General features: G+C 50.2%; 1 protein-coding gene and 1 long non-coding RNA gene across 3 annotated transcripts; one reads left to right on the top strand and one right to left on the bottom strand.

Annotated features, from left to right (window-relative positions):
* Positions 1-4,076: 4,076 nt before the first annotated feature.
* LOC130543598 (uncharacterized) lies at positions 4,077-7,307 on the bottom strand. Its single transcript, XR_008959068.1, has 2 exons — positions 7,134-7,307; positions 4,077-5,478 (listed from the first exon to the last, which is right to left on the bottom strand). It is a non-coding gene; the product is annotated as an uncharacterized LOC130543598 (long non-coding RNA).
* Positions 7,308-8,132: 825 nt separating this feature from the next.
* ILVBL (ilvB acetolactate synthase like) lies at positions 8,133-16,105 on the top strand. Of its 2 annotated transcripts, XM_026490314.4 has the most exons (16): positions 8,154-8,865; positions 9,138-9,282; positions 10,495-10,696; positions 10,820-10,947; positions 11,036-11,174; positions 11,264-11,375; positions 11,812-11,911; positions 12,049-12,146; positions 12,275-12,411; positions 13,392-13,526; positions 14,556-14,670; positions 14,771-14,940; positions 15,017-15,087; positions 15,170-15,241; positions 15,422-15,527; positions 15,644-16,105. In XM_026490314.4, exons 2-16 carry the CDS (start codon positions 9,148-9,150, stop codon positions 15,820-15,822), a joined length of 1,899 nt encoding a protein of 632 aa, XP_026346099.1. In that variant the 5' UTR covers positions 8,154-8,865; positions 9,138-9,147; the 3' UTR covers positions 15,823-16,105. The 2 variants fall into 2 exon arrangements, with proteins under 2 accessions (XP_057167559.1, XP_026346099.1); XM_057311576.1 differs by lacking the exon at positions 15,170-15,241 and having other exon boundaries at positions 8,133-9,282.
* Positions 16,106-16,114: the final 9 nt, after the last annotated feature.

Raw genomic sequence — 16,114 nt, 5'->3', positions numbered from 1 at the left:
AATTTCTATTTTCTTTTCTTTGTTCAATTTGCATTTTATTTTTTTTTTAAGATACGCTTATTTATTTATTTGACAGAGAGAGAGAGAGAGAGGGCACAAGCAGGGGGAGCAGTAGAGGGAGAGAGAGAGAGAGAAGCAGGCTCCCCGCTGAGCAGGGAGCCCGACTCAGGGCTCGATCCCAGGACCCCGGGATCATGACCTGAGCCGAAGGCAAACACTTAACCAACTGAGCCACCCAGGGGCCCCTTCAATTTCTATTTTAAAGGTCATATTAAGCACATTAAAACTTTTGCATGACGCTTCCATTTTTCTTTCTGATTTGGGAATCAGATGATTCATAAATTACTAGAAACTACTAAAAACGTAGCACAGGGGCGCCTGGGTGGCACAGCGGTTAAGCGTCTGCCTTCAGCTCAGGGCGTGATCCCGGCGTTATGGGATCGAGCCCCACATCAGGCTCCTCCGCTGGAAGCCTGCTTCTTCCTCTCCCACTCCCCCTGCTTGTGTTCCCTCTCTCGCTGGCTGTCTCTATCCTGTCGAATAAATAAATAAAATCTTTAAAAAAAAAAAAGTAGCACAGGCATACCTCATTTGATTGCCACGTAGCTTCATTGTGCTTCCTTTTCCCACGCTTTGCAGACATTGTGCTTTTTACAAATTGAAGGTGTGTGGCAATCCTGTGTCGAGCGAGTCTACGGGCACTAGTTTTCCAACTGGTGTTTGCTCACTTCGCATCTCTGTGTCAGTTTTTGGTAGTTCTGGTAGATATTTGTTATGATCTGGGATCAGTTATCTTTGATGCTACTCCTGTAATTGTTTTGGGGTGCCATGAACTGCGCCCATATGAGGAGGAATACCTAAACAATAAATGTGCGTGTTCTTACAGCTCCACTGATGAACTGGTCCCCCACCTCTCGCCTCTCCTCAGGCCTCCCTGTGCCCTGAGACAAAACAATATTGCAATTAGGCCAATTAACAACCCTGCAATAACCTCTAAGTGTTGAAGTGAAAGGGAGAGTCACACATCTCTCACCTAAAAGCAAAAGCTAGGACAATCAAGCTTATTTAGGAAGGCAGGTTGCAGGTAGAGAGAGGCTGGATGCGAGGTCTCTTGTGCCAAACAGGTAGTCACTTTGCGATGCAAAGGAAATTAAAGTGCTAGTCCAGTGAACAAACACTGGTGATAAGAAAGTGAAACGACCTTATTGCTGATGTGGACTAAGTCTGAGTGGTCTGGACAGAAGATCAAACCACCACAACATTCCTTTAAGCCAAAGCCTAGTCCAGAGCCAGGCCCTGACTCTCTTCAATTCTGTGAAGGCTCAGAGAGGTGGGGAAGCAGCAGAAGGAAAGTGTGAAGCCAGCGGAGTGTGGCTCATGAGGTTTAAGGAAAGAAGCCAACTTCATAACCTAAGAAGTGCAAGGTGAAGCAGAGGGTGCTGATGTAGAAGCCACAGCAAGGGATCCGGAAGATGTCGGTGAGATAACTTGGGAAGGCGGCTACACTACACAACAGGTTTTCAGTGCAGACCAAACAGCCTTCTATTGGAAGAAGATGCCATCCAGGACTTTCACAGCGAGACAGAAGTCAATGCCTGGCTTCAAAGGACAGGCTGACTCTCTTGTTGGGGTGAACGCCGTGGTGACTAAGTTGAATCCAATGCTCATTTACCATTTGGAAAATCCTAAGGCCCTTAAGAATTATGCGAAATTGACTCTGCCTGTGTTCTAGAAACGGAACAACAGAGCCTAATGACAGCACATCAGTTTACGACATGGTTTACAGACTATTTTAAGCCTACTGTTGAGACTTACTGCTCAGGAAAAAAGATTCCTTTCAAAGTATTACTGCTCATTGACAATGCACATGGTCACCGAAGAGCTCTGATGGCGACGTGCAATGAGATTCATGTTGTTTCCATGCCTGCTGACGCAACATCCACTCTGCAGTCCATGGACCAAGGAGTCATTTTAATTTTCAAGTTTTACTCTTTAAGAAATACATTTTGTAAGGCTACAGCTGCATAGGTAGTGATTCCTCTGATGGACCTGGGGAAAGTCAGGTGAAAACCTTCTGGAAAAGGTTTACCATTCTAGATGCCATTAAGAACACCTGCAATTCATGGGAAGAGGTCAAAATATCAACATGAACAAGGAGTTTGGAAGAAGTGGATTCCAACCCTCATGGATGACGTTGAGGGTTCAAGACTTCTGTGGAGGAAGTAATCACAGGTGTGATAGAAACAGCAAGAGAGTTGGAATCAGAACTGAAGCCTGAGGAAGGGCCTGAACTGCTCCAATCTCAGGCTGAAACTTGAACGGATGAGAAGTTGCTTCTAATGGATGAGCAAAGAACATGGTTTCTTGAGCTGGAATCTACTCCTGGCGAAGATGCTGTGAAGATTGTTGAAATGACCACAAAGGGTTTAGAATATTACAGAAAATGAGCTGATAAAGCAGTGGCAGTGTTTGAGAGGATTGATTCCAATTTTGAAAGAAGTCCTACTGGGGGTCAAATGCTACCAAGCAGCATCGCATGCTACAGAGAAATTGTTCGCGAAAGGCAGAGCCAATTGATGCAGCAAACATCACTGTCATCTCATTTTAAGAAACTGCCACAGCCGCCACAGCCGCCCCAGCCGTCAGCAGCCACCACCCTGATTGGTCAGCAGCCAACAAGTGGAGGCAAAAAGCCTCCACCAGCAAGAAGATCACGACTCACCAAAAACCCAATGATGGTTGGCATTTTTTAGCAATAAAGTATTTTCTAATTAAGGTATGTACGTTGTTATTTCAGACACAAGGCTGTTGCACACATTCCGGACTACAGTATAGTGTAAGCATCACTTTTACATGCACCGGGAAACTAAAAAAATGCATTCCACTTGCTTTATTGTGGTGGTCTGGAGCTGAGTCTGCACTATCTCTGAGGCATGCCTGTTTTTGTGGTTTCCGTGGACTTCTTTTTTTAATTTTTTTTAATTTTTTCAGTTTGAGGACTGCCTGGCTTTCATTTCTCTGCTTTGGAGGACGGAAGTGTGGGTTTGGCCCTCCTTATTAGGCCTTTAGTGCAGGTGTGGGGCCAGGTGACTCGCACCTCCTGAGGATGACTGGAGGCCCCAGTGGTGCTGCCCCCGGCTCAAGCAGATGGAAGCAAGGCTGGGGGGCTCCCATCAGTTTAGAAGGAGCTCTGGGCACCCTGCGCTCCCTCTCAAAGGCTGTGTGAGCATTTAGAAACACGGTCCACTCAACCAGAATCTGGAGATCTGGGTGCTAGTTTACCTCTGAACCACCCGTGGGGGCATGGAAAGATCCTTCCCCTTCTCTGTGACTCAGAGGTCATTAAATGGAGGAATCGACACCAATGATCTCTTCTCTCGGACATTTTCAGACCCTATCTGTTTCTGGAGCTCATAAATATGAGGCTTGATGAGGATATGAAGGTCTGGCAAGGTCACTGTTTCCCAAAATGTGAAACATAGCGGCAACATTTCCTGCATATGACGTTAAAGAAAACTTTGCATTACCCAGGCGGAAATGCACTCCTTTTCCTAATTCTCTCACAAGGCTACTGACTACTTCAAGGAAAAAATTCAGTTTGATGTGAGTGGATCTTTTATTTATTTGTTACATTTTAAAAATTTGAGTATGACACACAATGTTACATTGTTTCAAGTGTACAACATAGTGATTCCACATCTAAACCTTATGCTGTCCTCACACCTTCTGTCCTCCTACAACGATATTACAGTATCATTGACTGTATTCCCTATATTGTACCCTTCAGTCTCGTGGTTTATTCGTCCCCTAACTGGAAGCCTGTGCCTCCCACCCCCGCTTCACCCATTTTGCCCATCCTCCTATCCCCCTTGTCTCTAGCAACTATTGGTTTATTTTTAAGTCTGATTCTGCTCTTTGTTTGTTTATTCTTTTTTTGTTTGTTTTTTAGATTCCACATGTAAGTGAAATCAGATGGTATTTGTCTTTCTCAGTCTGGCTTATTTCTGCTAGTGTATCTTAAAAAAATACTTATTTACATCGTGTATGTATAATATCCATCTATATACACACAGGTATGAAATTGTACGTATAATTTATTTATATTTTAAAAAAAGATTTATTTATTTATTTTTAGAGAAAGCGAGATAGAGAGGGGGAGGGGCAGAGGGAAAAGGAGAAAGAGAGAATCTCCAGCAGACTCTGTGCTGAGTGCGGAACCCAATGCGGGTCTCGATCCTGTGACCCTGAAATCATGACCCGAGCTGAAATCGAGAGTCCGACGCTCAACTCACTGAGCCACTCAGGGGCCCCAAATTTAAAAGCATCATACGTTAAAACAGATTTTTTTTGTGTGTGTACAATTCATTGAATTTTAACACATGCCACTACCACTATAATCCGGATACAGAACATCACCTCAGAAAGCTTCCTCGTCCTACACCCTTTATAGTCACGTCCTTCCCTAGTCTCTGGCAACCAGGGATCTGTCCTCTCCCACTATGGTTTTGTCCTTGGAGAATATCATATTAATGGAATCATATAGTATGTAACCTTTTGAGACTCAGCATAATTTTGTGTGTGTGTGTGTGTGTGTGTGTATGTGCGTGTATAACTTTCGATACAGAATACTACCCCTCTGGTTTTTTTTTTGTTTTTTTTTTCCAGTATATACTTTTTAATTAACATATAATGTATTATTTATTTCAGAGGTACAGGCCTGTGATTCATCAGTCTTAGAAAATACCCAGTGCTCATTACAACACATACCCTCCCCAATGTCCATCACCCCATTACCCCATCCACCCATCCACCTCCCCTCCTGCAATTCTCAGTTTGTTTTCTAAGATTAAGACTAGGCTCTAACACACTGTGTCTGTGTGTTGGGTTCTGTTTCTTTTTGTTTTGCTATGACTTAGATTTAGTTTGGCACTATTGCCAATATTTTTATCTCTAAGTGAAAATAAAAATTTTCACAAACTCTCATTCTGTTTTAATTACACTCCTTAGTGAATTAAACACTCTAAAAAGAAAAAAATGGTAATTTTAAGCTTATCAAATATACTTATGTGGTCGGGTCTATTTGTTGACTTTTCTTTTTTTCTAAAGGTAGGCAAGCTCTTCTTTTTGTTGACATCTTTTAACAATTAAAAATAATTTGCCCAGGCTAAAGTTTAAATTTTGAAATGCCTGAAACATACAATTTCTTTGCTTAGGATAATCTGTTTCTGTCATACTCGTTAATGTACAGCATGATTTGATTTGTAATGATAATCTGAGAACACAGAGTTAATAGCCTTTCTAAAATTAAAGAATAAGTGATATTTAAAATAAACCTTTTTGGGGGGCCTGGGTGGCTCAGTCGTTAAGTGTCTGCCTTCGGCTCAGGGCGTGATCCCAGAGTCCTGGGATCGAGCCCCACATCGGGCTCCTCCGCTGGGAGCCTGCTTGTGTTCCCTCTCTTGCTGGTTGTCTCTCTTTCTGTCAAATAAATAAATAAAATCTTTAAAAAACAAATAAAATAAATCTTTTAAATAATATCTTATTTCTCTATAACAGAAATGGCATTCCATTCAACACAGAAAATTAAATGTTTTTGGAGATTAACATAATTTTAAATAGTCAGGATTATATGACACCAGCATAAGGAATGCTGATATCTGATATATTAATCTGATGTAATTTATAACATATTCATTCTTTAAAACTATTTCACCAAAAATATCATTGATTTCATCAAAAGATAAAGGGCCAGAACACTAAAATAGAAACTCAAGAGTCTGTCTAGGAATAATAAGATATACAACACACAATCCCACAGGCCTTTGCCAGAACTAAACATAATTTAAATTATGACTGATGTTTGTAGTTCTGGGTTTTCTTGCCCCCCCTCCCGGGTTTTACTGAAGTATGATTGACATATAACATTGTACTTTATTTTATTTATTTATTTATTTATTTATTTATTTATTTATTTTTATTTATAATGATTTTTATTATATTATGTTAGTCACCATACAGTACATCCCCGCTTTCCGATGTAAGGCTCGATGATTCATTAGTTGTGTATAACATTGTACTTTAAGGTACACAACCAATGGTTTGATATACGTATATATTGCAAAATGATGACTACAATAAGTTAACATCTGTCACCTCACATCATTACAATTATTTTTTTGTGATGAGAACTTTTAAGACCTACTCTCTTAGCAACTTTCAGATCTACAGTACAATATTGTTAACTGTGGTGTCCAAGCTGTACATTACATCCACGGGACTTATTTATCTTTTAACTGGATGTTTGTATCTTTTGACCACTTTCCCTCCTACCCTGGCTTCTGGAAACCACAATCTGTTCCTGAGCATAACTACTTTGAGATTCATCTAAGTTGCTGTGTGTTTCAATAGTTTGTCCTTCTGTTGCTGAGTAGAGCTCCGTGACAGGGATGGACCACAGCTTGTTTAACCATTCACCTATTGAGGGCATTAACCTTAACGATAAAACCATCAGTTACTTATCAACAAAAATGGGCTTATTCAGGTACAGCAGAAAATTACAATTCAGGATACACAAGCTACAGCAAATCTATAGGCAAATCTGGAGAACACAGGCAAGGTATGTTTATTATAGAAGAAAAGGGAGGTTTGGGAGGAGCTGTTATAAACCAAAAGCTCACTGGAGTAAACTGGGAGTTCCAAGAGTAGTGACTTTTCATTGGCTGAGCTGTCACAGTCCGTCATTAGCTGGGCTGTTGCCGGGAGAGGAGGAAAACCTTTCTTTCTCCTGCTGGAGTAGTACAATAGTATCTATTCTCAAGACTTGCAAGTAAGTCTCTTCCTGCTAGGTCTGCAGTTGATGAGTGGTAGGGCGTCTGAGCTCCCCTTCTAGCCTCCCAACTCCATTTTAAATGAGGTTTCCTTTTACTGATTTTCACAAGGGACATTTGGTTTTTCCAGTTTTGGGCTATTACAAACAAAGCCCCTATGAATAACTGTGTGCAGCTTTTGTGTGACTTAGGCTGTTCAAAATTTTCTCTGCTTTCCAAATCAGAATAAAATCCAATGTTAAGTGCAAGTGTGTCTGGGTTACACCCAGACACGCATGGGGAAGCCATGTGGCTGAAGCACAGTACCTGTTCTTGACGTGCTCCCAGTCTGGGGCAGCATTGCTTGAGTTCACATTGTGCCTCTTTCACTTACAAGCTGTGTGACTTTGAGCAAGTTCCTTAACCTCTCTGTGCTTCCATTTCCTCATCTGTAAATGGGGATATTAATAATATAAACCACCTTAAAGGGCTGTTGTGAGGATTAAATGAGCTGATGTGAAGAGTGTATGGAACAGCCCCTCCCACACAATAAGGGCTTAATGAAAAGTAATGATCACTATTTCATTATTTGTTTTGGGAATTTAATTGGACCTAGAAGGCCTTTCTAGGGAGTTTGCATTTTATCCTGTTAATTATAGGCAGGGAGAGTGGGGTTGAGCTGGTAGATGAGAGACAGAAGGGAGAGGGACCGGTTCGGAGACTGTTGGAATACTCCTAACAGCTCTCACAGAGTGGCAGTGAGAGGCTGTTTGGAGTGGGTTCAAGAGAGAATAGAAGGAGGGCTCATGGAGACAGCAAGTACAAGGAAGTCATTGCAGGAATTTTACTAAAAAGAGGTGCAAAGGGACAGTAATACGTGGAAAATGTGGGGCAAACGGAGTTTTCTTTTTTTTAATGTGTGAAAAGTAGGAATGATTCGACAGAAGATAAAATTAACAACGGGTGGAATCCTCAGAGGGAAATTCCAGAAGTTGACAAGGGACGGGAGCCACTGTTAAAATGGCAAGATTAGTTTTGGAAGGTAGCAGGGTGGTTAGTACTAGAATTACTTCCCCTTCGCTGATGGGGAGATCATTTCCCAGAGGCCAGGACGGCTGGAACCAGGCCCCTCCGGCTGCGGAAGGTCCACTCCTCTTCACTCTCAACTGAGAAACCCCAAGGGTCGGTAAGGAGGCGGGGCCTCGAGCAGAGACGGGCCTACGAGCGAGGGGGCGGGCCTCTGCCTTTGCAGGGTTACGGTGGGATGGGAGGCGGGGCCTGTGCAAGAGCGAGGGGTGGGGCTTGTTTGGGACGTGGTGCTGGGTGGTGGATTCTGGGGAGCGGCCTGTGACGTCCACGTCCGGCTAATCGGAAGGGGCATTCGACACGGCTGGTGTGAGAGCGGACAGGCTCGGAAAGCCCGAAGACTACAGGCTGAACCGTGGGGCCAACGGAAGGCCGCGGAAAGTCGGCTCCAGGGGTGTTGGCTTACCCAAGATGCCGAGGGGCGTGGCCTCTTGTAAAGAAAAGTGTTAGGCCTGAAGTGACCGCCAATGAAAAGCGGGGGAAGGCGGGGCCTGTGCGCGAGCGGCCAGTAGGGACAGGGTCCTTGTAAGAGGTGCTTGGGTCGGGAGCAAGGTTACCGCTCTGCGCAAGTGCGTCGGGCCGGACTATAGGGCACCAATAATCCTAGGAAGAGAGAAGGGCACGGCCAGAGCTCCGGGCCCAGCCACCCCAGGCCGCGCGCCCGGGTCACGTGATACGAATTCCTCTGGAGTCAGCGCCATTTCCCGTAGATGAAGGCCAAAGTGCCCCGGGGGTGGGAGAAGTCTTCTGATGCGATCTGACCTCGACCCGCGGCCTGGGGTGTGGGGTCAGGTTCGGGTGCTCGCACTGGGTAGAAGTCCGGCTTTAGGACAGGGGCGCCCACGCTAGCCTGGGGGCGTGGCCTCGTCCTAGGTGACGTAGACGCGGGGTGGGCGGGCTCACCTTTAGGACTGAGATTCGGATCCAGGTGTAAGAGAGAGGTGGGGCTCCCCGACGATTCGTTAAGAAGCAGGTGAGTGTAAAAAGCTATCTTGAGGCCGTTCTGGCCACATTGACCTGTGTTGGTCTAGTTTCAGTGGTGGTGGTGACGTAAGAAGGGGGGGCTGGCGTCGCAAGCGGTCCCCCCGAGAGGCGTGGCCTCGTCCCGAGGCGCGCGGCGTAAGGGGCGTGGCCGCGCAGAAACTGGGGGGGAAGAGGCGTGGCCCGGCATCCGTGTGGGAGGGGGCGGACCTTGTTCCGGAAAACCACTACGTCCAGCTCCTGGCCCTGTCATTTCTCTTTCAGGTGCCCCGTCATGGAGACCCTCACGGCCGCCGCCCCTGCTGGGAACTTCTTCCCCTCCTTCGTGTTCTTGGCCTGCGGGACGCTAGTGGCTGCTCTGCTGGGCGCCGCGCACCGCCTGGGGCTCTTCTATCAGTTGATGCACAAGGTGCGGGGGCAAGGATCAACGGCGGGCTGGGGGCCTCCAAAGAAGGAACAAGCTCGGGCCCTTCTCCTGGCCCTCCCTCTAGCTCACGTATTTTGCAGGAGGAGAAAGTGAGGCCCGACTAATCTAGGGGGCTCGGTCGGGAAATTCTGTCCACCTCCCTGTCCCCATTGCTAGGCTGCAGACAAGGCCCTGGACTTTGCCTCTAGGAAGAGAGGATCTGGAATATCGGCGGTTGACTCAGCGCCCTGTCCCACTCTTTCCCCAGCGGCCACGAGCCCGTTTCACAGAGCACTGCTCCCTAAATCCGGTGTGGTCAGAGTGGGCCAAAGGCAGGCGCCCGAGGGGGGACTCTGACAGTTGCTATCTACCTCTCAACACATCCCTGAATAGTGGTGTTTGTGTCTGCCCTCATTTTCCACAAGAAGATGCAGGCTTGAGACAGCTTGTGTGGTAACTTGCCATAGATGATCTTTTTGGGAAGCATGGACCCCACAGATCTCACTCTGAGCTACTTGGCTCCTCCCTCAGGAATCGACCCCTTCCTGGGACTCCTTCCCCAGTCCTTCCTTTCTTTACCTGGAGCAACTGGAGCAAGGCTCGTAGCCTTGAGGATTTGTGGAGATTTAAGGCAGTGGCCTCTGTTGTGCGGGGCTGTGAGGACGCTGGGTCTCGGAAGCCTCAGCATGATCTGTGCCAGCAGGTCTCTCCTGTACCAGTGCTTGGTGGCTGGCAGCAGGTCAGCTGGGCCTGCCCAGTGAGTGGGAGGAAGTCTAGCAGGCTGGAATCAGCAGTCTGCCTTCCAGGCCCTGGAGGGCAGGAAGTTCTGGAATCTCAGCAGATAGCCCCTGGCTATCAAACCACTCCGGATCCATTTTCCCTCTCCTTTCACCCTGTTTTCCCACTGTCTTCTAGACAGACAGTGTAACAGAAAGAGGGCGTTTAAAAGCATTGGTTCTATGGGAGTTTGACTATTGCTAGGGCAAGTTGTAGTCCCCGTAGCTGCAAAAGGATATAATCACCAGAGCATCTGATAGGATGACATGTCCAGCTCTGGGCCTGGCATATAGTTGGATAGGTTCCTAACCAATGTCAAAGTTCCTCTGACTTTGTCCTGCCCTCCTTCCTGGGGGAGCTAGATTGCCCTCTCCTACCTGCCCTGGTGCCCTTGCCCTGGTCCTTGATAATCTTGCTCCTCCCCCTCCGTGGGCCCAGGTGGACACGGCAAGCATTCAGCATGGTGGGGAGAACGTGGCAGCTGTGCTGAGGGCCCATGGCGTGCGGTTCCTCTTCACACTGGTCGGTGGGCACATTTCCCCGCTGCTGGTGGCCTGCGAGAAGCTGGGCATCCGTGTGGTGGACACACGCCACGAAGTCACAGCCGTCTTTGCCGCTGATGCTGTGGCCCGCCTGACTGGTGAGGGCAGAACAGAGAGGTCTGAGGGCTGGGGAGAATGGGGTGGGAGGTCTTCGAGGGGCAGAGGATTTTTCAGAGGTGGCCAGGAGGGTGGGCACGGCTGTGATGGGTTCTGTGTTTCAGGGACAGTGGGTGTGGCTGCAGTGACAGCAGGCCCTGGCCTCACTAACACGGTGACTGCAGTGAAGAACGCCCAGATAGCTCAGTCCCCAGTCCTGCTTCTGGGTGGGGCTGCCAGCACGCTCCTGCAGGTGCCTTGTCCTTGGTGGGTGGTGGGGGCCCCAGGGGGGCCTCATAGGGCTCATGTGTTGACTCTCTGGACACCTCTGTTTCCACCAGAACCGGGGTGCACTTCAGGCCATTGATCAGATGTCCCTGTTTAGACCACTGTGCAAGTTTTGTGCTTCTGTGAGGAGGGTGCGGGACCTCATGCCCACTCTGAGGGCTGCGATGGCTGCTGCCCAGTCGGGCACCCCAGGTAAGTGGGGGTGCTGGGCAGTGGTCAGGCCCTAAGGCCCGGATCTAGGGAGGCATGGCAGGCTCAGTATCCTCCCTGCCCCTCTGCAGGCCCAGTGTTTGTGGAGCTGCCCATTGATGTGCTGTATCCCTATTTCATGGTACAGAAGGAGATGGTGCCAGCCAAGCCCCCCAAGGGCCTCATGGGTCGAGTGGTCTCCTGGTGAGTAGCCCCACTCCCACCATGCCCTCTCCAGTCCCCTGCCCTCTTTTGTAACTTCCTCCCAGCATCTGTCCCTCCTTTGACTCATTCATCGGCTTGAGTCGGGGGAGGGCAGCCATGGGACGAGCATTCTAGGTAGAGGGCCTGCTAGGAAGCGGTGGAGCCACACGTGGCTGCCCCTGCAGCCGTGGCCCTGATCGTGGCAGTCCACACTTGTGTCACTTGTTTCTGAGGGTCTGTGTCCGGCTGAGGAGTCTCCAGAAGCTTCTGAGAGAAACAGGCTGCTGGAGACTTGGCCGCTGGAGTGTGCCTCTCCAGGGGTGTTGCTGGTCCACTCTTGAGCCTGTCTCACTTCCCTCCTTGACCCTGGCCTCCTTCAGCTCCTGGAGCCCTGGTCACTCATCCTGGTAACCGCCTCTTCCTCTCACTTTTGCAGGTACTTAGAGAATCACCTGGCCAACCTCTTTGCAGGAGCCTGGGAGTCGCGGCCCGAGGGCCCTCTGCCTCTGGACATTCCCCAGGCATCCCCCCAGCAGGTGATTCGCCTCTCTTCCCTGGCTGAGGATCCCCACCTGGCAGGACGGTCTCTCTTTGAGTCAGTCTTGGGGCCTTGTTTGTGGGGGCTGATGGTGACTCACACAGTTCGCTCTTTAAGCCCCATCTGTCATCCCAGGTTCAGCGCTGTATGGAAATCTTGAGCCGAGCCAAAAGGCCCCTTATTGTCCTGGGGAGCCAGGCTCTGCTGCCCCCGACACCCGCTGACAAACTTCGGTGAGAAGGCTCAGCCCTGCCCTTACTATCAAATACCTGGTCCCTGGCCCCCTGATGCCTTTTGTGGGGCGGGGGGGGGGGGCTCACCCTTGACACTACACTCACCTCTGTCCTTCCTGGATCCCCAGGGCTGCTGTGGAGACCCTTGGCATCCCCTGCTTCCTGGGAGGGATGGCACGAGGACTGCTGGGCCGCAACCACCCCCTCCACATCCGGCAGAACCGTAGCGCTGCCCTGAAGAAAGCAGATGTTGTCCTTCTGGCAGGTGGGCCTCGGCCTCTCTGCCCTCTTCCCTTTCCCTTCCTCCAGGCACCCCCTCCTCTGTGACCCTGCCCCTCCTAGTAAGGTACTTCCTGGCACCCTACTCTCATAATCACCCACCCTCTTACCTTGGCCCCACCCCTTCCCCTTTCAGGGGTTTGGACAACTGTGTACTTGAAGTCCAGGTAAACTCTCGCAAGGTTGCCATTGTGTTGTAGGGCTCAGGGGAGCGCACAGATAGTGGGCACCTGCAGTATTTATATGGAGCATTTGCATTGTATGCTTTATACAGGATTTCTATGGCATATACACACACGGCATGTACGTTTTCATGTCAAATTTTTGGAATCCTGCCCAACACATAGTTGTATCAGTTTGCTGTTGTGTAATAACCATCCCTAAAATCAGTGATTTAAAATGAACTTCCCATTTCTTAAGGTCCACGTAGAAGTTAGGTGGTAGTTTTTCTGGTTTTGTTGGGGCTCATTCACTAGTCTAGTTGGAGAGGCAAGAAGGCATCTGGGCTGCTCCGGGCTGGGCTGGTGCATATACTTGGCCTTGGCTGACTACAGGTTAGGCTGACATGGCCTCTGCTGGGATAATTGAGTTCTTTCACTCTCCCTACCTCTTCTTTCAGCTTTCTCATCATCCAGCAGGCCAGCCTGGGCTTGCTCACTTGGTGAAGGATGAGAAACATGCAGGGATGGGAGAGCAAGGTTTTTTAAGAGAGACAGTAGAAGCCATAATTCTTGATGCTTGGTCACAGGAACGCCTGCCTTCACCTGCCACACTGTATTGGCCAAAGCACGTCCCCAAGGCCAGCCCAGATCCGAGGGGTGGGGAGCTGTGAAGTCACTGCAGGTGGGACTGGTACAGGGAGAAAGGAAGAATGGGGACCCTTTTGCATTTAGTCTGCCATGGTGGATTAAGTAAGGTGGTGGGACACTGGCTCTCCAGCCACTGAGACCCTGTTCCCCACTCCAGGAGCCGTGTGTGACTTCCGCCTGTCTTATGGCCGCATCCTCAGCCGTAGCAGCAAGATCATCATTGTCAACCGTAACCGGAAAGAGATGTTGCTTAACTCAGACATGTTCTGGAAGCCCCAGGAAGCCGTGCAGGGTGAGCTCCTGGGACCCCCCCCCGCCCAACACATATATGCTTTTCCCGGTCCTTCTCTTCCTGACCTCTGTGGTAGCTGGCTTGAGCCAGGTGCTGGTGAGCAAGGCCCAGACCCTGCCCCGGGGGGCACTCAGTCAGCCAGAGATATGCATTTGGCACTCAGACTGATGGGTGCTTCTGGCTGAACAAATGGTGGGGTGCGCCTAAGAGGGAAGGCCTGGGAATGTGCATGTGATCGTGCTGCTGGCGGCCAGCCCTCCCATGCTGCTTGGAGGACAGAGATCTCCCTCTTGGGCCCCCGAGGCCTCTGTTGTCCTGTCATACTATCCCTGTTGAGTGTGCTCCCACAGCCTTTATGTGCTCTGCTTTTGCCCATCGTTCCAAGCACGTTGACGGTGCTGCACGGAACTTGCATCAAGCAGAGAAGTGGCACTGCTGCATTCGTGTTTGGGAAGGTCCACTGGAGTAGCTGGTAGGCAGTGGGTTGGAGAGGGCAGGTGGAGGCCAGGGGCCTGTTAAAATGGGCCAGGACAGAAAGGACGAGGCCTGGAGGGGGCACAGACAGGGATGACAAACTCTGCTTCTCTGAGCCTCCATGGGATCATTTCTAAGACCGAGATGAAAAGTACATCACTGGCCCATTTCTTGATCACTTCACAAACACTCTGCATGTCTGGGTTGGAGAGGCGTGCTTGGCTGATGGAGGTGTTTGGAGGGACGTGTTTTAGAGGCGGAACTGATAGCACTGCCTGATCTGGGGTGTGAGGAGAAGGCAGGCAACAAGGCTGCTTGGGTGTCTAACCCATGTTGTGCTTTCTTTGGCCTTGCTCTCTGCTTCACCGTGGCTGCCTTAGCCTGGTTCTGGCAGTCTCTGGGGTGTGTTTTACCTGTTTTGCCGTAGGAACATCCCCGGCCTGCCTCCTTGTGTTCTGCTGGAATGTTGCCATTGTATTCCTGCTCTCGCTGGGCCTCTGATGCTGAAAGGACAGGAGGCCACTTCCCTGCAGCTGTATCCTCTTCCTTCTCTAGGAGACGTGGGCTCCTTTGTGGTGAAGCTGGTGGAGGGCCTTAAGGGCCAGACATGGGCCTCAGACTGGACAGAGGAGCTTCGTCAAGCTGACCGGCAGAAGGAGCAGGCCTTTCGGTGGGGACCGGGTAGAGTGGACGCAGGGGCTGGGGGTGTGGTTGTGGGTTCCTGGAAGGCTCTGTTGCTGGCCTGGCTGACATGCGCTGCTCCGTGGCAGGGAGAAGGGACTGACGCCTGTAGCCCAGCATCTGAACCCAGTGCGGGTACTGCAGCTAGTGGAGGAAACTCTGCCTGACAACTCGATTCTGGTGGTTGACGGTGGGGACTTTGTGGGCACAGCCGCCCACCTGGTGCAGCCCCGTGGTCCCCTGTGCTGGCTTGATCCTGGTAAGGAGGGGCCTCTGCCTGGGACAGCTTGCATTGTCCAGGCCCCTCTACACCCACCTGCTCTTGGTTTTCCTAGGGGCCTTTGGGACTCTGGGCGTTGGTGCAGGATTTGCACTCGGGGCCAAACTGTGCCGGCCGGATGCCGAGGTAAGTGAGGGTGCTGCAGGCAGGGGCAGTGAGCTGTTTTCTGGGGGAATGAGCCACTCAGCCAGCCTTGTTCCCTGCTCAGGTGTGGTGCCTGTTTGGAGATGGAGCTTTTGGCTATAGCCTCATTGAATTTGACACCTTCGTCAGGCACAAGGTGACCGAGCTGCCCTGAGGGAAGCTCAGAGCTTGGGGTTCTGGGAGAGGTCACCAGGTGTGGGTAGGGCTAGGGAGGGAGCTGCTTTTGTCTGGCAAAGGTCCTGTCCCTGTCTTTGTCCTCCGGCTGGCCAAGCCTTAAAACTGAAGGCTGTGGCCTGGCCTCATCCTTTCCCTGCAGATCCCAGTGATTGCTTTGATAGGGAATGATGCTGGCTGGACCCAGATTTCTCGGGAGCAGGTGCCCTCTCTGGGCAGCAATGTAGCCTGTGGCCTGGCTTACACTGGTGAGAGGCTGGGGTAGGGTGGAGAGAGGGGGAAGCTGTTTCATTCATTCCTCTCCTGGGCTGACTGCATGATGGCCTGGGTCCCTGCCACCGTCTGACCCGACTTTCCCTTTTAGATTATCACAAGGCAGCCATGGGACTTGGGGCCCAGGGCTTGCTGCTCTCACGGGAGAAAGAAGATCAGGTGGTTGAGGTGCTTCGTGATGCTCAACAGCAGTGCCGAGATGGCCACCCGGTTGTGGTCAACATCCTCATTGGGAGGACGGACTTCCGAGATGGCTCCATTTCTGTGTAGGGCCTCATGGGTCAGTATCCTTGGCCTTCCCACCCCTGGACTGTGCCTGGCTGGTTTAGAGTCTCATCCTTGCCTGCCTTGGACCTGGCCTTTCATGTCCAGTGACTCTATAATCCTCCCTGAAGACAGGGTGGGGTGGGGGTGGGGTCAGGGCTCAGAGAGGTTCCCTGGCAGCACTGCAGAGCTCCTGGGCCTTTTTCTCTGTGGGCACCGTTGTCCTTTTTCCCTTCCTCTTGTGCGCACTGAATAAACCACCTCTGGTCCATGTGGGCCCAAGCACTCATTCCAGAAC

Source organism: Ursus arctos, unplaced genomic scaffold (assembly GCF_023065955.2).
Source record: "Ursus arctos isolate Adak ecotype North America unplaced genomic scaffold, UrsArc2.0 scaffold_14, whole genome shotgun sequence".
Lineage (NCBI taxonomy): Eukaryota > Metazoa > Chordata > Mammalia > Carnivora > Ursidae > Ursus > Ursus arctos.
The sequence above is the reverse complement of the archived record's forward strand: the minus strand, read 5'-3'. Positions and strand labels throughout refer to the sequence as shown.

Excerpts from the sequence above, each read along its gene's own strand:
- ILVBL (XM_026490314.4), top strand. The coding sequence starts at position 9,148 with ATGGAGACCCTCACGGCCGCCGCCCCTGCTGGGAACTTCTTCCCCTCC. Across the intron at positions 10,948-11,035 it reads CTGCCAGCACGCTCCTGCAG|AACCGGGGTGCACTTCAGGC; the intron begins GTGCCTTGTCCT and ends TGTTTCCACCAG. Across the intron at positions 11,912-12,048 it reads CCCAGGCATCCCCCCAGCAG|GTTCAGCGCTGTATGGAAAT; the intron begins GTGATTCGCCTC and ends CTGTCATCCCAG.